The sequence below is a fragment of the Populus euphratica genome, unplaced genomic scaffold, assembly GCF_000495115.2.
Source record: "Populus euphratica unplaced genomic scaffold, PopEup_1.0 scaffold271.1, whole genome shotgun sequence".
In the NCBI taxonomy this organism is placed as follows: domain Eukaryota; kingdom Viridiplantae; phylum Streptophyta; class Magnoliopsida; order Malpighiales; family Salicaceae; genus Populus; species Populus euphratica.
The window spans coordinates 736,023-756,436 of NW_011499926.1; the positions used below are offsets into that span (position 1 = coordinate 736,023).

General features: G+C 32.3%; 1 protein-coding gene and 1 pseudogene across 1 annotated transcript; one reads left to right on the forward strand and one right to left on the reverse strand.

The window, feature by feature from the left end:
* The first annotated feature begins 9,717 nt into the window (after positions 1-9,717).
* Positions 9,718-14,356, forward strand: LOC105135711 (probable receptor-like protein kinase At5g18500). The gene is made up of 8 exons (XM_011040729.1): positions 9,718-10,366; positions 10,764-11,452; positions 11,546-11,650; positions 11,868-11,990; positions 12,059-12,229; positions 12,353-12,482; positions 13,350-13,562; positions 13,991-14,356. The coding sequence occupies exons 2-8, from the start codon at positions 10,788-10,790 to the stop codon at positions 14,102-14,104; spliced, it is 1,521 nt and encodes a 506-aa protein (XP_011039031.1). The 5' UTR covers positions 9,718-10,366; positions 10,764-10,787; the 3' UTR covers positions 14,105-14,356.
* A 1,349-nt stretch (positions 14,357-15,705) lies between these two features.
* LOC105135710 (pentatricopeptide repeat-containing protein At5g65560-like) lies at positions 15,706-20,213 on the reverse strand (annotated as a pseudogene).
* Between the last annotated feature and the right edge of the window lie 201 nt (positions 20,214-20,414).

The following is a 20,414-nucleotide window of genomic DNA, read 5'->3' on the forward strand; positions in this document are numbered from 1 at the left end:
CATACTATAATATATTAAAATAAATTTTTTATTTTTTAAAAAATTATTTTTTAAAATCAATATGTTAAAATGATTTAAAACACATAAAATTTTATGTTAAAATGATTTAAAACACATAAAAAAATTATTTTTAATAAAATAATAAATTTTTAAAAAACATGATTTGCACTCCGTTTTCAAATGGTGTCTTAATTTTATGAGATAAAGTAGTTGTAATTATTTTTTAAAATATTTTTTATTTTAAAAATTATTAAAATAACATTGTTTTTAATAAAAAACATAAAAAATTAATTTTAAACAAAATAAATTCCCAGATCTCCTTTTAGAGAGCACTCACAAACGGGGTCTTGATAGAAAGTTATTTTCTATGAGATGTATTAGCCATTAAAGAAAATCAAAGGATTTGATGGTCTATTTACCTCTTTGATACAAAGTATAACTGCTAATTTACCCTAAAATAATGTTTTTCTCATGTCAACGGCCTTTATGGATTTTTCAATTTTTTTTGTGCTCCATGATTATTTAAATACCCCTAATAAAATAATATTTTATAGCTTTAGAAGCCAGGGCACTTTAGTTAATTTACTATGGTTTTTGTGTTATTCACGGGAGATATCAGTGGTAATTGAGTCTTTTAGTGCGTGGTCAAAATACTACCAATTGAGATGTGGTCATTTTTTTTCCCCCTTCTCTCCGCTACCAGCTAGAAAAATACATTGGCCTTTGAAGAAAAAAACAGATATATGATTATTTGTATGTTGAGTCAAATCAAGTTTTTATTTTTTATGATAATATATTTATTATTTGATAATTTATTAGGTTAATTTTGTTGTTTTAATTTTATCCATTAATATTTATTTTTATATTAATTTTAATTATTATTTTTTTAACTATTATTTCTAGTTTTCCTTATTATTTTTCTTATTTAAAATTGTTTATTGATTTCATCTTCATGATTTGATTTTTTTATTAAATTTAATTTTTATTATTTTTAAATTTATATATTTTTTATTTTTTTTAAGTTTATTTTTAATTATTTTAGTTGGTTGAGAATTGCTTTTTAAATTTATTTTTATCATATAACCTCTTAATTTATAATATAAATTCTCAAGTTAGAGAGGTTGACTTTAATAGTTTTTTATTTCATCCATAATCACTATATTAGTTAAAAATTAATACTATTTTTTTTTACTTTTTCTTTCATCTCTTTATAAAATTATGATATCATATATTAGATTATGAATTCAATAAGTTTATTAAATTTAACCTTAATTTTTTTTATTTCGAGTTGAATGCTAGAATCTTATATTTTTTATAATTAAAAAAATTAATAAGGCTGCAGCAGGGCAAGGACTCATAGACTCTCAGCATCTATTATTTATAACATGTTTGGAATCCTGATTAATGTTATTTTTTAAAATATATTTATTTAAAAATATATTAAAGTAATATTTTATTTAATTTTTAAATTTTTTACTTAACAATAATATATCAAAACAGCATAAGAATAAAAAAAATCAAAATTTAATGAAAAAGCCAGCCATAACGACAACCAACTTTTCATTTAAATAGAGCAGAAAGAGGAGCCCACGTGTCCTCTTAACTGTCTCCTGAAAGCTTCTTTGCATAAAAGGTGCTAAAGCCTTAGGCAAGGGACAAGTACTTTGCGTTCATGGGGCCTAGCCTTGCTGGCTGTCAATCATGGGTACCCCTCCTCGACTACTTTTGAACTTATCGACTCTTTATATATATATTTATTCATTTTAGTCTTCGTATATACTGCAAGAAATTGGAAGCCATGTTGAATCTTCCAGACTTATAAAAGCATCGATGCACCGTATCCACATCACTCATATAAATTCAAAAGGATTTTTAAGCTTATGCCTTAGATAGTCTTTTGCATTCATCTATAATGCTCGTTGATTTAAAATAATATTATTTTTAAAAAATAAAGTCAAACTAGGATTTCACTGTGAATCAGATTATAGATTAATTTATCAACTTATTCATGCTTGATGGCGTAAACTTTCATTTAATTATTGTAAATTTAATCCAGGTGCGTGGATGACCCACCCGGGCATGCCAAGCTTCACAACACCGCGTTAGAACAAAAGCTGAAGACATGTAGAGAGAAAGAACCCATAAAAGACTGTAGAGTGGCCCCCAATTGAAAGACTGCAGTGGCACAACACAGATCTCTTAAAAGTTTTAAAATTAACGATTATGACTTTAAAATTATTAAAGTTGATAATCATTATTTTAAAATTTATAATATTTAAATTATATAATTTCTAAAGAATAAATTCAGAAGTCGAGATACAAATACAAGCTTAAAGATATCCGGTAACATATCTTTCATGATACTGAGTTTGCTTGTACATCGTAGAAGTCATTTCATAGGAATTGATACATTCCCTGCATTTAATTAATTAATTTATTTATTTATTTTCTCGGAATCTTTTATTGGATTAGAATCCAAGGAATTCCAAGGGCTGACAGAGAACAAATCCAGTACTGCTCGAATAAACAGCTAGACACCAACTGTTCCATGAGTTGACAATATGTATAAATCTCATGAATGTGGAGCCATGTACAGTCCAACGCTGCGAACATTAAAGAATGGCCGCAATCTGTCACTAGCTAGCCGAGGATCGCACCGTGCCAACTTGCCAGGCAACCAAGAGCGCTGCATAGTTTTTGTAGCACAGATCTGTAGGCCACGTTTTCACATATGCATGCCCCCCCATGAACATAGGGGCATCTTGTCTCCTCCAAGGCAAGGAACGCTCAAGACACGTCCACCTTTATTTTTTTACACACGCAAAAATACAAGTGTGTGTGTGTTAGTTATGATATAGTCCGAGGATATGCTTATTTATGTGCCGCTGTGTGATCTCGGTTGTGTTTTGCTCTAATTATATATTTAAAAGTAAATTATTTTTTTAAAGAACTGACTTTTTAGACTCGTAATTGAGAAAACAATCACAACCTCAAAAACAAGCTAAGATAACATAAAATTAAAAAAAAAAATGATTCCAGTGCAAAACTAGGGTTCTGGCAAGCACGAGACAAAGCAACAGGCTGAAGAGATGATTTTTATAATTAACCGTTAAAACACTAGCAAGGTAGTATTGGAAAAACATGATGCGACCTTAATCAATGGTCTGAGAGGATTGCTGTGATGAAACCGAGAAGAAGGGAGGGGCAGGTATCATACAGTGGCTTCAATTAAATAGATTGGCATGTATAATTAATGAAATTAATCATTCAATAATTGTGTTTAGAATAATTCCTGGCCTTTTCCTCCTGATATTTGCAGAAAATATTGCATTGGGTTTACCATCATGCATGCCACTAATCGAAGATGAATCATCATCTCTCGAGCAATATCAAGATAATGCGTTCAAGATAATTCAATAAAGAAGATCCAACTTCACTAGTTAAATCTAGAAAATAAAATATAAATAACTAATCCCTTGGAGTTTAAGATGATTTTCTTAATGATTAACGAACGTGATTTTTTTTTCTTTTGTCAGTTTTAGTTAATAAATTAAATTAAGAAGTCTAAAAAGGAGTTAAAACGAGGCAAATAAACAATATTAAAAGCACATTACATTTGTTACTGTAATAATTTTTTTTTATTTTAAAATATATTAACAAAATATTTTGATATTTTTTTAAACATCAAAACAATATAAAAACATAAAAAAATAATTGAAAATAATTTTTTTAAAAAAATAAACGAGCTTTAAATCACAAAACAGTTAATGCATGCTCGTGATTAACTGCCCTGCTGGCCATTTCAACAATTTAGGCAACCGAACGTAAAAATTTGCTGAATTCTTGATCGATGAGTTTGATGAGTGATGTGTCTCTATGTATGAGTAACGAAATTTTAAAGCAACTGGCATCAAGTTGACTCCAGTGATCGTGTTAGATGCAGCTAAGTCTATGCCTGAACCTACCAGCTACCTAGACCTAGCTCGGTGGCTAGCTCACCCTGACAGACCTACTGTCATCAAGCAATACATACACCACGCATAGCCCTTCAAAACCTTCTTCATATTCATCATCTGAAATAATTTTAAAATAATTTGAAATAAAAACAATTTAAAAACGTTTTTCAGACCAAGAACGAACACACAATTACAATAAAGATATAACGTTTCAGAACGGCGTGAAAGGAGAAGAGGAGGAGATTTTCTCAGTGTGTTTACAGATGTGCCTGCCTGAGCAAGGAAATCTACACTTGGCTATGGAATCAAAGATGCACCAACCCAGCTAGCTGGATAGTCTAGGCTTGTACCTCATCAAGTGGAGCCAATGTACTTGAAGTTAGTTTAATTGCTTCACTGTTCACAATTCAAGGATGAACGAACTACTTTCTGTCTTGCCTCTAGTTCTTTTAACCTCCTTGACAGGTCTTATCATGAATACGGTGTTAGTGCGAATTTTAGTTAACGAGCTAAATATTATAGCAATTTATAGAGGGGCGCGTTTATCTTTATAGAATCAAATAGATCTGATTCTTATACGTGAAATAGAGATGACTCGTTACCGACCCGTGCGATGTAGCAAATTACTTTTTATATAAAAAATATTAAAAAAATAAAACTTTAGGTGTTATATTTTTTTACAAAATTATATCTAAAAAGTAATATTTATAATATTAATAATAATATTAAATTTATATGATCAAGTTTAAATAAAAGTGATTACAATACCGGATCTAATAGCCTTGGATGTTAGTCTGATTGCAAGGACGTGTCATAAAAATATAATAATTAAATAAAAAAACTAATAAAAAGAAAAAAACTAATGAAGAAAAAGAAAAAAATTATGAATCAATTGGATTAACTCTTTAAAAATAACTAAATAATAAAACATAACGGGTTACCTAGAATTAATTGAGCTAACTCGTTAAATCAAGTTAGCCCTTCAAATCCGAAATCCGTATTATAAAAATTTCATAACTGAATAAAAAAATTAAATATTAACAAACTAAATTAAAAAAAAAACCAAGACAAACAAAAAGCATTAATTTTTTCATCGTGGATTGCGGCAGAAAAACAAAAGAAAGGAAAAAGAAAAAGAAAAGGAATTCTTCAATTAGCCACACCTAATATAACTAAATAGAAAAAAGGCATTAACCAATAAATAAATAGAAAACAATCATATTAATGAACTAGATTAAATAAAAAAATATTAATTCAAAAGAAAAAATAACAGAAAAAATTATAAGAAAAAAAACTAATTAAGAAAAAAATAATATAAATTAACTGCGGTAACCCATAAAACCTAAGATCCGTGTCATAAAAATTTGATAATTAAATAAAAAATATTTAATATTAGTAAACTAGATAAAAAAATTAATTATAAAGAAAAAAATAAAGTGCCAGTCTTTTCACTGTGCAGTCCAGTGTGAAAAGCATAAAAAGTAAAGAAACAAAAACTAAAGGCATCGACTTTTTTACCATGGATTGTATACAATATTAAAAGATGAAATCAAAAGAAAAAAACTAATGAGAAAAAAAATCTGAATCAGCTAAGTTAACTCATCAAATCAAGTTAACCCGCCAAACTTGAAATTCATGTCATGAAAGTGTGATAGCTAAAATAAAAAAAAATGAATATTAATGAACTAAATTAAAAAATATTAATTAAAAAAAAAAGTAAAGAGAAAAAAACTATTGAAGAAAAAACAAAAAAATATGAATCAACTAAGTTAAACCATTAAATCTAGAATTCGTGTCATGAAAGCCTAATAATTAAATAGAAAAAAAAATTAATATTAAGAAACTATAGACAAAAAAAACTGAAGGCATAAGCTTTTTTATTGTGAACTGCATTGTGCAGTAAAGCTTGGAAATGAAAAGAAAAGGAAAAAAAATAAAGTTATACGCTATGAATTAATTTTTTTTTCTTGCATAAAAATATATATAAAAAAACTAAGATATAAGAGTGTTAGGTCTTTTTGAAAAGATATACCCAAAAACTCTATGTCTAACTTCAATGCTTAATATAATAATAATATTTATAATATTAAACTTATATGACTTAAGTTTAAATAAACCTGACTACAACACCAGACCTAAGAGCATTGGATGTGAGTTTGACTATAAAATTGTATTATAAAATTGTGATAATTAAATAGTTTAATTAAAAAAAACTATCAGGAAGAAAAAGAACTAATGAAGAAAATAAAAAATATATGAATTAATTGGATTAACCCTTTAAATCAAGTTAACTTGTCAAATCTGGGATTCATGTTATGAAAGTTTGACAACTAAATAGAAAAACAATTGACGGATTTACCTATAATTAACTGTGTTAACCCTTCAAACCAAGTTAATCTTTTAAGCATAGAATACGTGTCATGAAAATTTGATAATTAAATAGAAAAAAATTTAACATTAACAAACTAAACTAAATGAAAAAAACTAATTAAAAAGAAAAAAATCTGGGTTAACTCATCAAATTAGGTTAACCCATTAAACCTAGGATTTGTATCATAAAAGTCTAATAACTAAATAAAAAAAAATTAACATTGATAAACTAAATTAATGGAAAAAATCATTGAAAAAAAAATAAAAAATAAAAAAAGAAGAAGACAGTTTTATAACATAATATAATAATAATTATAATAATATAATATATTAATAAGGGGAAAGTGAAAGGCTCGGGAAATGCTACACTTCTTTTTCCTTATCTTTCAGAGTATTCTATAATTAACATGCTGGTGAATGCTATGTAAAATATCAATATTAATTTTTTAAAAATATAAAAAGTATTAAAAATATAAAAAAAATACTTTAAATAATTTAGCACATGGCTGAGCCTACTAACTATAACGGTCAATGCCTGATTTTGCACGGAACATGATTGTTAAATTTAAGACACTTGAATTTGTCGTAGTTGTTATACTTAAGGCATTTGGATCTAATGTGATTGTCAGACCTAGGCGTAGGTTGACAATGTTTTAGGAGTGGATCAACCCAGGAAAATGTAAAAAAAAAAATTAAGATTTTAATATTTCATATAAAAAATAAAAAATAATTCACAAGGATATAAGCTATAAAACTATTTTAAAAGATTTTTGATTTCTCATTAAAGAGATATTATCTTATCCAATTAAGTTGAAATATTTAAATCGAATTTTTTTTATTCCACATTGAAAAGATATTATATCATCATATTAAGCTAAAGTATTTAAACCAAAAATAAATTTTTTATTCTATATTAAAAAAATATAATTTTTTTATTTTAAACATAAGATGTATATATTAATGGGCTTCAAATCTTATATTATAAAAATAAAATATTTTTCTAGTATTTATACAATGATTTTTTATACGAGTTAATAACTAATTGAAAAGGATGAAAAAAAAGGTCTCTGGCCAGAGAAATGTTTTTAAAAAATTATATTAGGTTCTACCGGATTACTCGAGTTCTAGGTTGCCCCAACATATATGACTGGGCCTGATAACTATGCTTAAATAGCAAGAAGTAAGATTGATGTAACTTATTCCTCTCTTGTCTAGTTTAATAAACCAGTTAGTTAATCAAGTTTAATTTATATTTGTTTTTATATTATTATTTTTTAATATTTTTTTAATTTACTTATGATATAAATGCCTGAGCATAACAACAATATCAGACTCATGCACCTTATTTGGCATCCATGCTAGACAGAGATATAATTGCCAGACCTAAGATACTTTTATTAGTATGATTGTCAGATCCAAGTCGCTTAGACATGACGTGGTTGTTAAACTCGATATATTTATGCCTAGAATGATTTACATATCCAAGTATATTTTTTTTGGTATATTTGTCAAATTCAGACATAGACTTGACTTTTTTGCCACACACATTCATAAAATTACTAAATTTTTTAATCGATCTTTAATTTTAGTAAAGAAATCATTTATAAAATTACATGAATTAAGATAATCAAAATAACAATAAATCCTCTACATATATAATATTTTCTTTTCTTCCAACATAATTTATCAATCCAAAAGTTCAAAAGTTTTCTCTTATGATCATATACTTTATTTTTTATATATATTAGTAGTTATAATATAAAATAAACTTTCATTGTAATAAACTTTAACAATTAGATTATGCAATAACATCTTAAATTTAAAAAAGTATGAACCTTTTAAAATATTGTCCAACACTTAAGATGAAAAATATAAAATTAATATTTTCATTCACATGAAAGTTTATTTTCGAAAACAAAAAATAAATTACTTATAAGTTAATATTTTTTTATATTATTTCATATTCGAATATAACAAATTTATAAGATAACTTGAACAAATAAAATATAGATGATAATTATACAAAAAAACATAAAACAATCAATTATTGATGACAATCTAACCATTATTTATTTACACGTACTATACAATATGAAAAAGGACGCACTATTTAAAAGTATCACATGTTCTTTTTTGAAGATGCAGATGTTATATTTTTACCGAGGAAGAAAAAAAACTAAATAAAATTTTATGAAAAGATAAAAAATTAAAAATAAAATTACTATTATAATTCATAATAAAAAATCTTTTAAAATATAATGATCTTCCTAAGTCATTTACTTTGTATTATAATAAATAACAAATACACACACACTCCACAAGTTAACACGGAAGATAAAATTCAAATTCAACAAGTTAAAAGAAAAGAAAAGGTGAGATAGGATGTCATTAAACACATTGGAAAGAAAAATAGCCACCCCCAACTAAATGACCAGGACATGACTTGAATTCCCAGCCTCTTGTGAGAAAAAGTCAGGGCCCCTTCTCCCTAAACTACAAAGAAACACGATCCTTCTTCTTCATGTATATCCGAGAGAGATTTTTTTACGCAGTCCAGAAGGATAGGTGAAACTATTCACTGATTGAAACGGGCTCCCTGTCTCTGTTTAATTTATAAACATGGGAAGCCAAGATCAGAGTAATATTCTATTCAATGGTGCCATAAACAATACCCGTAAACCTGTTAACAGAGAAGAAAGGAGTGCCTGAAACTCACTGTCAATGTTTATTATATGTTTTCACTCCTCTGCACGTAGCTGCTTCATATGTTGTCTAATCAGTAAAACCCGGCTCAGCTCATGAATTGTTTCAAGGACTAAGGCGTAGATTAATCAAAATGAGTGATCTGGGTCTAGCCAGGTTTTATAATACTTAGTTTTTAGACCTTAAAATTAACATTCTTGATTAGTTTTCTAATATTTCATGACTTGGATAGCTTCATATAGCAGATCGTAAATCACATAATGCAATTTGTATCGCTTGAACTCTCAAGCTGTGATTACAATAAAAAACCATATATTTTATTTTTATTCAAACTACAGTTTTAACCATTATATGACAACGTAGATAAACAGGATCTAAGTAGCACATGGATATCAAAACAATACAAGTTATTGCCTTCTTTTCATAGCATTTATGTTTTTAAATCATATTCAAAATAATTGTTAAAAATTAAAAAAATATTACCTTTATATATTTTTTTAAAAAATCACTTTAGAAAACATAACATACATTACTGTAACGAGCACTACCATCTTCACCATGATAATCATCAGTCAGCCACTACTTGTCCATCTTAATTGAGATGTTTGACCAACTAATTAACAGTAGCATACAGCTTTAACACCTACAAAACCTCCTCAACAAGCATAACCAAAACCCCTTTATTATTATTACTAACTATTTGTTACTTTTATTATTACTAATGTCAAGGGGTAACTGGCAGAGGAGTAATCAATGAGTCATGTTGATAACAGCATGAAATGAAACCAATGAAACATCATCATCATCCTATGTCCTAGGATTAGGAACTAGGAAGAAAGAAGATTACCCATTTCATCCATGACTTCTCTTTCACTGTACTACCACCACCACTGTATTTTGTTGGTGTAATGTCTGTCTAATGTCTAAACTACAACTCATCACCTACCACTGATAACTCCGTCCCTTCTCTCTCTCCACCACCAGTGCCTTCACACATAAAAAACCACAATTTTCCATGTTCATCATCTTCTACGCTTCACCACAACCATCAAGAAAACCCTTTTCTTCGTGTCATTTCTGGCTCTGGGGGGCACACGGAAAGCTCCACCTCAGCTTAGATTCACTCTCACACTTACCTCTTTTGGAAGGAAATCTACTCTTTTAGCTATTTAATTTTACCTTTTGGCTGTTGGGTGTCTTCTAAATGTGTTGCTTTTGACATTGGTTTCTGGGTTTTGTTTAGTCTTGAGATCTGGAGTTTTGAGGAGGTGGTATGGTGAGGGGGTTTGAAAGATCTATACTTTGAAGGTTTCTCCTGTGAGGTTCCTTATAGAGAGGTGAAAAGATTCAAGATTTTTCTTCGCTGTTCACTTCTTTTCCTTTCCTGCCTGTTAATCCTTGCTCATTTTTATCGAAAAGATTGTATTCTAATTGAAATGTTTGTTGATGTCTATTAAAGGATATTGTGATTAAATTGGCAATTTTTCTCTCTATTTTGGGGATAGTCCTATTCTACTGTGTTCTTTGATCCCACTGAAATGGTTGTGTTAATACTCATTTTCTTTATTTATACGGTTTATGTAGCAGTAGTCCTGAATTTGGTAAGTTTTTTGTTTCTTTTAGTGGAATAGAGTTTTGTAATGTCTCTGGTGGAGAGGTAGTTATGATATTCTTATTGTAAGATTCTGCAATGGTGGGACTGCAGTTTTTATACATTTCATGTTAATTATGTAGGGTTTGGATATCTGAAAAGACAAGATGGCCAGTGATCTAAATGCGGAACTATCCAAGAAAACTGCCATTTTGGGTCTCAAGGTCTGGGAAGTGATTGGAATTTGTGTTGCCTTGTTTATCGTTATCATCCTCTCTGTACTGTCCTTCTGTTTAACTTCACGGAAGAAATCTAGAAGAGATAGAAGCCATCTTCCACCAAGTCAAATCCCAACTGTTTCGAAGGAAATTACGGAAGTTCGGGTGGAACAAGTATCGACAAATGAATTTGTACCTCGTGATGGGATTCTCCTGACAATTCATGACAAGTCCAGTGACAAAGAATCGGATAAGGTCTTGGTTCATCTGGGTATGGGGAAAGTGAAGAATGGAGACAATATGAGTCGGTCAGGTTCTTTTCATCATTTAGAGAAAGACTGTGGATCACAATCAGGTGAAGAAGGGAGCTCTGGAAAAGTAACTGTATATAAACCTTCTTCTTCATACCCCATCACCGCTCCTTCTCCATTGAGTGGTCTGCCTGAGTTTTCTCACTTGGGTTGGGGTCACTGGTTTACACTGAGGGATCTTGAGCTTGCAACAAACCGGTTTTCAAAGGAGAATGTCCTTGGTGAGGGTGGATATGGAGTTGTTTATCAGGGACATTTGATTAATGGCACTCCAGTGGCAGTAAAAAAGATCCTTAACAACTTGTGAGTTTGAAATAAGCTCTATGGTTTTTCTAATTGATCCTTTCTCATCACTATCAAGTTTTCTTTACTCACAACGTTTTAATTCTTCTGTAGGGGCCAAGCGGAAAAGGAGTTTAGGGTGGAAGTTGACGCCATTGGCCATGTCCGACACAAGAATTTGGTTCGTCTTCTGGGATATTGCATAGAAGGGACACACAGGTAACATTTTTCTTTTCCATATGTGATGCCATATAGTTTAGACTTGAGATCGGTTGCTCACATGATTTGCTTTGGGCCTTACGCTCTAGGCATCAACTCAAAATCAATAGAACGGTTCTCTTTCGTAGCTTTAGAATCTCAGTGCTAGTTCGCTTGCCAGTTATTATAAACTGTTTAAGTTCTTATCATTATGATCTAACGCATATATTCGTTGCAGGATATTGGTGTATGAGTATGTCAACAACGGAAACTTGGAACAGTGGCTTCATGGAGCTATGCGTCAGCATGGGTATCTTACTTGGGAGGCCCGCATGAAGGTTCTACTTGGCACGGCTAAGGCGTAAGTCAATTCTCTTTAATCCCTCTCTGACCTTCGGGTTCCCAAATGACATGGCATGTTTCTTGCAGTCTTGCCTATTTGCACGAGGCCATTGAGCCAAAAGTGGTGCATCGAGACATCAAGTCGAGTAATATATTAATTGATGATGACTTTAATGCCAAGGTTTCTGATTTTGGCTTGGCCAAGTTGTTGGGAGCTGGGAAAAGCCATGTGACGACTCGAGTTATGGGAACCTTTGGGTAAGTATATTCTGACAGTGTACTTTCACTGGCTCATTCATTATGTTTCTTATTCATTAATGGAAGAGGATCATCAACTCTGCAACCAATCCCTTCTTGCCCTGACAAAACAAAATCTTTCAGATATGTGGCTCCTGAATATGCAAATACTGGACTTTTGAATGAAAAGAGTGATGTTTATAGCTTTGGGGTTGTGCTCTTAGAAGCAATCACTGGTAGAGATCCTGTAGACTATGGCCGCCCTACTCATGAGGTATGCTACTTTATATTTGAGTTCTCACTGAAGTTTTCTAAGCTGCCTGTAGTCCTGGACTATTATCTAGAAACAAGTGCAATCCAAATTTTCTATGATGGTTACTAAATGCCCACTCAATTTCGGGGTTCTAACCTGGCCTAAAATTAACTTCACTTTGGTCCATTGCCTTTGCTTTTTGATAAGATATGCTTGGTGAGTGGACTAACAGGTTCTGTGTTCAATAGATAGGCTCAGTGACAGGGTGAGAGTTCTTGGAATAAGCTCTTTTATTCCTGTATTCTGCTGCACTTAAAGAAATGCTTTTAAACTTAAATGCCTTAACTGGTATATGGACAAACCAAAGACACTGTTTGACCCGACGTAACATCACATTATTGACCAGCAAAAAATGTTAGATATGCATTTTCAGGGCAAACTATGTGGTTCTTGAATCATTGCATTATCTATTGCTGTTGCTTTTGCATCAACTATCCCTTAGCCTTGCAGAAAAGATGAACAGAAAAAAAAGTGATGATATTTTTTAATATGATCTTTACTTGTATTAGTAATGATGGATTGATGGGGAATTATGAGGTTTTGTTATTATTATTGATCAGGGGTAACGTTACTGTAGAGAATCTTACAAATAAAAAAGTGATATTTAAAATTTTCTAGACACTGGCAGGCTGGCAGCCTACTATACCATCAAGTTTCGAATGTTAGCCTGTCTAGGTTCTTTCTAGTTGATTTTATCTGACACTCTCGGAATTGTTGTTCTGTATCATTACTTCCCTTGTAATTATTGAGGCCATATGTTCAGTAGCTGAAAGTTTATTCGCTTTTAACAACTTTTGAAGTTGTGTTGATCTTTAAATCATCTGGCAGGTAAATCTTGTAGATTGGTTGAAAATGATGGTTGGAAATAGACGGTCTGAAGAAGTAGTAGATCCAAACATTGAGGTGAGGCCATCAACGAGAGCTCTAAAACGTGCTCTCTTGACCGCTCTGAGGTGTGTTGATCCAGATTCTGAAAAAAGACCTAAGATGAGCCAAGTTGTTCGAATGCTCGAGTCTGAGGAATATCCTATTCCAAGAGAGGTTGGTTTTTTGTTTTATTTCTTTTTTCCAAGACATATCTGATCGATTGCCAGCCAAAATCATTTTTTATTAAGATAAAAAACTAGGAACATGTGTAATTGCTGGCATCCTTTGTTGTTTGCTGCTTTGCACAAGATGGCGAGCTATTCCAGCCCAAAAAAAATAAAAAATCACTGATGGTGCTATCTCCTCCTCCTCACGAGTCTTGTCTCTTTATGTGCTTGAATTTGAGTAATTGCTTGATTTCGTTCTTTGATTTTTGCTGTGCATTGCACACAATCGTGTGCCATGCGAGCCAAAATATAATTACTGATGGTGTTGCCTCCATCTTCTGATGTCTTCACTGCTTTTGTGCTTGGTAAGGAATTACTGACCACTCAATTTCAATTTTAAACTCTACTTTATGAAATTTTTTGTAATTTTTTCAGGATCGGAGGCATAGAAGAACTCAGGGAGGCATGGAAATTGAATCTCAAAAGGAGAATTCTGACACGGATCGCAGCGACTATCCAGGTTCAAGATCTGAAAGCCGGCCAACTTGAGAAACGTGAGATTCATTTAGGGAATCCAATACTGTTGATATCTAGGAAACTGAACAGTGGGACAAGTGATTTTTCCTTCTATTCTCGCCTTTTTTTTTTTGTTTTCATTTTGTTGTAGGGGGAGAGGTGATTTGTTTCTGTTTTTTTATTGACTTGGTATTTTGAAGAACGTATGTTACTGGGGCCTAGGGGTGTGTACAGAACTGGGTAAGCTATTCAAATATTGTTTGATGAAACCTACTTTTCTACTGCCTCCCTCTCCTTGCTGGTCCAAATTTGCACCTCTATGTCAAACCAGCTAGTTTTGCCTTTGCATTCAACGGGACTCATGAAAGATAAGCCCATCTGATTCTTGAATTTGTGTTGCTAAACTGGGCTCTAAGTTTGCTTCATGCAAATGAACCCAAGACAGATCAAATACAGGAAACAGAGAGAACGCTGCAAGTCATTTTTCGGTACAAGGTCGAGGCTGCTCGAATCCTGAACCTTGAAGGGATAGGAGGCATGGATGTTATTTCATCCATTAATAACAGCGTAAAAAGGCTATCTTCTTTACAAAAATCACTTGGGATGATTGTTGATTTGGCTTCTCTTTCAGTGAGCTGTACGTACCAACAACACCAATGCCTGTTTCCTCTAGCATCTTCCTCTTGCCAGTCACGTGAATGAGCTATTCTGGGAGGGTTAGCGCTTCACTGAGATGAATGTTGCTCACATTCAGTCGATCAATTTGGATGCCACCCTAACCAAGGTTGAAGGAACAGTCCCCACCAGAGAGAGAAGCCACTCTAATTACTTGGGAAACCAACACGTTAACAAGCCGCATTCAGTGATTGCATCCATAGAGACTCAACGCTCATACTTAATGATTTGACAAATCTCAAACATCTTCCAACAGCTCAAAACTGAGACAGTTTCCTGTTCAACACATGCACAAGGCTAGTTCATACGCTACTACTCTAAAGCACATGAACAAATCAAACCTAAATATGCGTGACCTGTATCATCGCCTCCATTACCAAAGGAAGCTATTATCTAAATAATTTGTAAATGAAACCTAATTCTTAATTAATTTAATATTAAAAAATAAAACTAAAATAAAAATTAAATATAAAAATAAATAAAAAAATTAATCCAAGTCAATTTAAATTAACCTTTCAAACTTGGATTATAAAACTAGGATAACTCTATATAAAACAAATCGAGAAAAATTATAAAATTTAATTTTTAATCAACATAATGTTAAAATATAAAATCAAAATTAAAAAAAATACATTTAATAAAAAAAACAAAAAAACCCAAGTCAACTTAACTAACTTGCAAAACTCACGAACCAAGTTATGAGATTGTGATAATCTTGTAAAAAGTAATTAAAAAATAATTATAAAGCTCAATTTTCAATTAATTCAATATTTAATGATAGATTTGAAAAAAAAATTAATTAAAAAATGATTCAAGTCAACACGGTTAACTCGTAAAATTCGTGATTCAGATTATAAGATTAAAACAACTCCATCAAAATAAATTATAAAATCCAACACATAATAATCTAATATTGAATAATGAAATTAAAAAAAAAATTGAAATAAAAAAAAAGATCAATTTTTTTTGAGGAATAAAGTCAGGAAAGCCTTGGCATTTCACTCTTCATTGCTAAAGTGAAATGCCAGGCTATGTTAATAGCACCGAAACACAAGAAGAAAAATGAAGGTTTTTGACGTGGCTCAGTTGAAGCAAGCAAACATCATCCATGCCCTACGAATTCAAGAACCTGCAAACATCCAGAACACAAGCAAAGATTCAGTAGCCTCATGGTATGCAGTGCCAAATAGAAAGGGATCAACCATATTGATCAAGTTCAGTAAACTGCCTCAATTCTCTTTGGAACATAAAGCAAGCCTCAATTCCTCACGCTGCATAAAGGGGAAGACATGCGACAAATAAGTAAACAATAATTGGAATAACAAAAGCATAACATAACTTAGATATGAAAGGCAAATTAAGATTACCTGAAAGAAAAATGCATCCGAAAAAAGTAACAAAAACGAACACAACTGCCAAAAGCATCAGACATGTCAGTAGAAGATTTCATCCTACTGGCAAGACTGTCAAGACGATAAATCAGGAAGTCGAGCAATTCCCTCTGTTGTCTACAAAGGTTAACGAACTAAGGCTTTAGTTCTTGCACCATCTACAATGCTACTGCAAAGGGGTCCCTGAGTATTAGCAGTCCAACAACTGGAATAGCTGCAATTAGTCCTCGGAACGTGCCTGAATTACTGTTTTGGGCAGCTAATGACAAAATTATGCAGAAATGAATGACGGTATTAACAGTATCCGAACCAAGCATCAAAGAGAACATCATGTACCTCTGTTGACAGAGCCAGCAAAATCACAACAGTGATGCACCTAACAACCCGAGTCATGAAAACAAAATTAGCTAGTCAAACATGCACCGGAAAGAAACAGGTATATACAGGCAAATGAATATATAATTTGTTTAATAAAAATTTAAACAATCACCTTCCTCTCAATCACTAACACATCTTAATAATGGCATGATAATGGAGAGAAAGAGGCAAGGCAATTACAAAATAAAATGACCATAAAGCCTAGAAAGCATTTTAAAAATGGAAAAATACTTGCATATTAGAGGCAATAGGAAAAAAGTTGTAGTAAGAATTGAAGAAACCAAAACAATAAAATGACTAAAAAGCAACCAACGAGAAAATGGGACCCTCAAAACCTCCTTCAAACCCATAAGAACATTACTTAGGTAATTAAAAGAAAGCATAGGTTAAAACTCCCAAAATAGCACATAAATTCGAATGAAATTAGAAAAAGAAATCTGGCAAAGAATCTTCAAATGAGGCATCCAAATGGCCTCAAAAGTTTGGCTGAGTAAAGAATCACCAAATCATGCATACAACAGACCTTAGAAGCCGGAACTGACTAATATTTATTGTCACAGTAAAGTCCCAGAAAAAAAAAAAAGCATGATCTCACCAAGCAATAATTCTGGGAAAACTGGAGAAACTCACTTCTTTTTGTTCAAAGCAAAAGCAAATACCTAAAGAATGACATTGTCACCAGGCCTGGAAGACCCATCATCTCTCCAGTTTACAGTCACCTTTAAGTTCCAAGCTACCTGAAAACTTCAAAACAACCCATACTGATTAGTCTATCTATCACATGCAAATATTGCCCTTGTCATGTTTTGCTAGCCACCAGTCAGAACCAAGGTTGCATTACACTTAATATGCGTGAAAAAATGCAAATGCAGATTGATTCCAAGTTGTTGTTTGGAACATAAGGTGCAGTTTATGTGTTAACTTCATTAATCAAGGCAGAAATTTTACAAAATTCTGCTTGGTTAATGTGCCACAGTTTTTTGAATTATAGTATTTGCTTCAAGAAAGTCTACATGCTATCTAGTTACTAATGAAAAAGTAAAAAAATTATTGTCAAGAAGAAGATGATGAACATAACAATCCACATTTGTGATTGATAGAGTCAGCAGTTCAAAGCTATGTAATCTAAATGAAGATTTTTTTGGAGATTTTACATGCAGAAATTGAATAATATGGAATTAGAAAATACGACAACCAAATAAAGAATAACAGATCTGAGAAAGACAATAAGAATCGCATCACAAAGACAAAAAATTACCTTTGCAGGTTGACCACTTGGACTTGGGAATGAGTAAGAAATTGAGATCTTCTATCTTTCCAAAACTCAGAAAGCAGATTCATGTTTCCCCCAATCCCTTAGCTAGTATGTCACCAACGCCATCTTTGGTGCTAAGATCAACATATGCCATCATCCCCTCACCCTTTTCCTCCATATCAGCAGAGCCAATAAACAACCATGGGTCATAGCATCTGGGACCCAACCCTTCTCCAACATCAAGTCTAACAGTCGACGAGCGTCATTTTTATTGCCATCTTTCCACATGCCATTAATAAGCATGTTATACATGGCTGAATCTAGAACTTCAGAGTCAGAAGCAAGTTTATCAAGTGAAACTGAAATCAAGTACAACTGAGAATGCTTGGCCAAACATGACAGTAGATTATATAATGTGTCTGAATCAGGTACTAAACCCTTATTAACCATAGAGCAATCCTTTATTTGATTTTGTGCAATCAAGCTCCGTATCAAAATGCAATATGCTTCTGTATTAGGATTGCTACCCTGAACCAACATTCGTGAGAGAAAGGCTAGCACGTGTCTTCCCTGCTCTGATATAGACAATCTGAGCATTACATAATTATATGTAGCATTGACACAAGAAGTACCAGAGTTATAAGCCAACCATTGTAGCCTGACAGCTTCACCAATCATTCCTATGTCACAAAAACCCTTGATAAGCATAATAAATGGCAAAGACTGAAGAGAACATCTGTTTTCGGACATGTAGCAAAATACTCTAACAGCCTCTAGATACTTTTCACCCCTGCATAGTCCTTCAATTAGCTCAGAGTAAGAAGCAGGATCTAAAATCCAGCACTTGGCATGAAGCTGAAGAAATAGCTGCAGAGCATCTTCATACTTGCTTAACCTACAGTTGCCAGCAACAAGAGCAGAATATGTGGCATAGTCAGGAATCAAAGAAGATATAATCATTCTGCCTAGAAGTTCATATGCTTTCACCATTTCATCCCTCTCACAAAGCCATCTGATAAGAATGTTCCAAGAATCACAATCATCAATATTTCTCTCAGACATATTCTCAAGGAGACCTTTAGCCATAAGAAATTTATCAGCATCACAACAACATCTGAGCAATGCATTATGTGGAGAAGTTTAAAGCACATGCTTATCTTCCAAGAGCTTAACAGCTTCATTAATCTTCCCTAATTTACAAAATCCATTTACAACATCCACGAAAACATTATTATCACCTTCCAACTGACTTTCCATCATCTCTTCAAGAAGGTTTACTGCCTCATCCAATCTAAGCTGCTTACAGAAACACTGTATCAAAGCTCCATAAATAAAAGAATCCAGGGTAAAATTACATTCTTTCATCGTCCTGAACAGCCTAATCCCCTCTTCCAGTCTATCTTCCCTACAAAACAAAGTTATTGTAGTTCTATAAAAACTTAGTTCAGGCACGCATCCAAGTTCCAACATATCATGCAAAATGGAAACTGAATCATCAACTCTATTATTGGCGATGAGACCTTTTATTATTATGTCAAAAGTCTTACCATCAGGACGGCACCCTTTCTTGTTTATTCTCCTATATTGATCCAAAGCAGAATCAACCCTACCTATCTCAAAAAAAACCTCCAGCAAAGAATTCAAAGTATCAATGCTAGGTGCCACTCCTGCTTTCACCATCTCCTTATAAACAAAAACCACATCTTGAAACCGTCTCTTCTCTTCAACAAGAGCACCCAAAACAAAATTAAACACATCAATTGAAGGCTTAATACCAGCCAAATTCATATTAAAAAGAACACGCATTGCTTCATTAAGCCTACAATTTCTAACAACAGCATCAACCAATGAAACAAGAACATCTTCTTCACCTATGCACCTCTCTTTTACCATATTTTGACAAAACCTCTCCATTTCCTCAACACTGCCGGCCATACCCAGCTTGAAAATTATCCAATAATAAATATCAGCAGTGTGGTCAAACTTTCTTTGAAGGGCAGCCCATTTGAATATCTTAACAGCAGAGTTCACATCACTGGTGCTTTTCAAAAACTTAATTAAGTTATCAGGGTACAATTTATTCCTCAAAGATCGAATCTTTACATCAAAATCAGGAAAGTTTGACGTGTTTTGATTGATTTCTGGGTTAATTTGGATGGTATTAGAGCAAGATACTGAAGAAATGAATGCTTTTAGATTGACCCATTTGGAAATTCTCTTCAAAAATGTTGAAGGAGAGAGCATTGTAGTCAAGTCACAACTACTAATTTGTTTCTTTTTAAGGTTGAACAAGGCAAAAATCATGCGAAAGCATGCTACTTTTTACTAAACACCGAACAAGGGGACTGATGTGCGACTGACCTGACAAGGGAAGCACCTGAATGCGATCGGTTGTGCTTGTTTCAGTTGAGAATACCCTTCCATGGCTCAACTGTTTAGAATTAAGGACATGGTTTTTGTTCCTGTCCATTTGCTGAGAGTTCCACTTGGGCAAACCGAGTATCGGTCCACATAATTTTAGTAGCTCTTTGTTGCTTTAGTACTCAAACTTATTATTTATCAATTAGGTCCACAATCCTGAGGTAGTACCCTCTTACTGTAAAACCCGAAATTCAACTGACGGTTTGCTTAGGATTGAACAAAC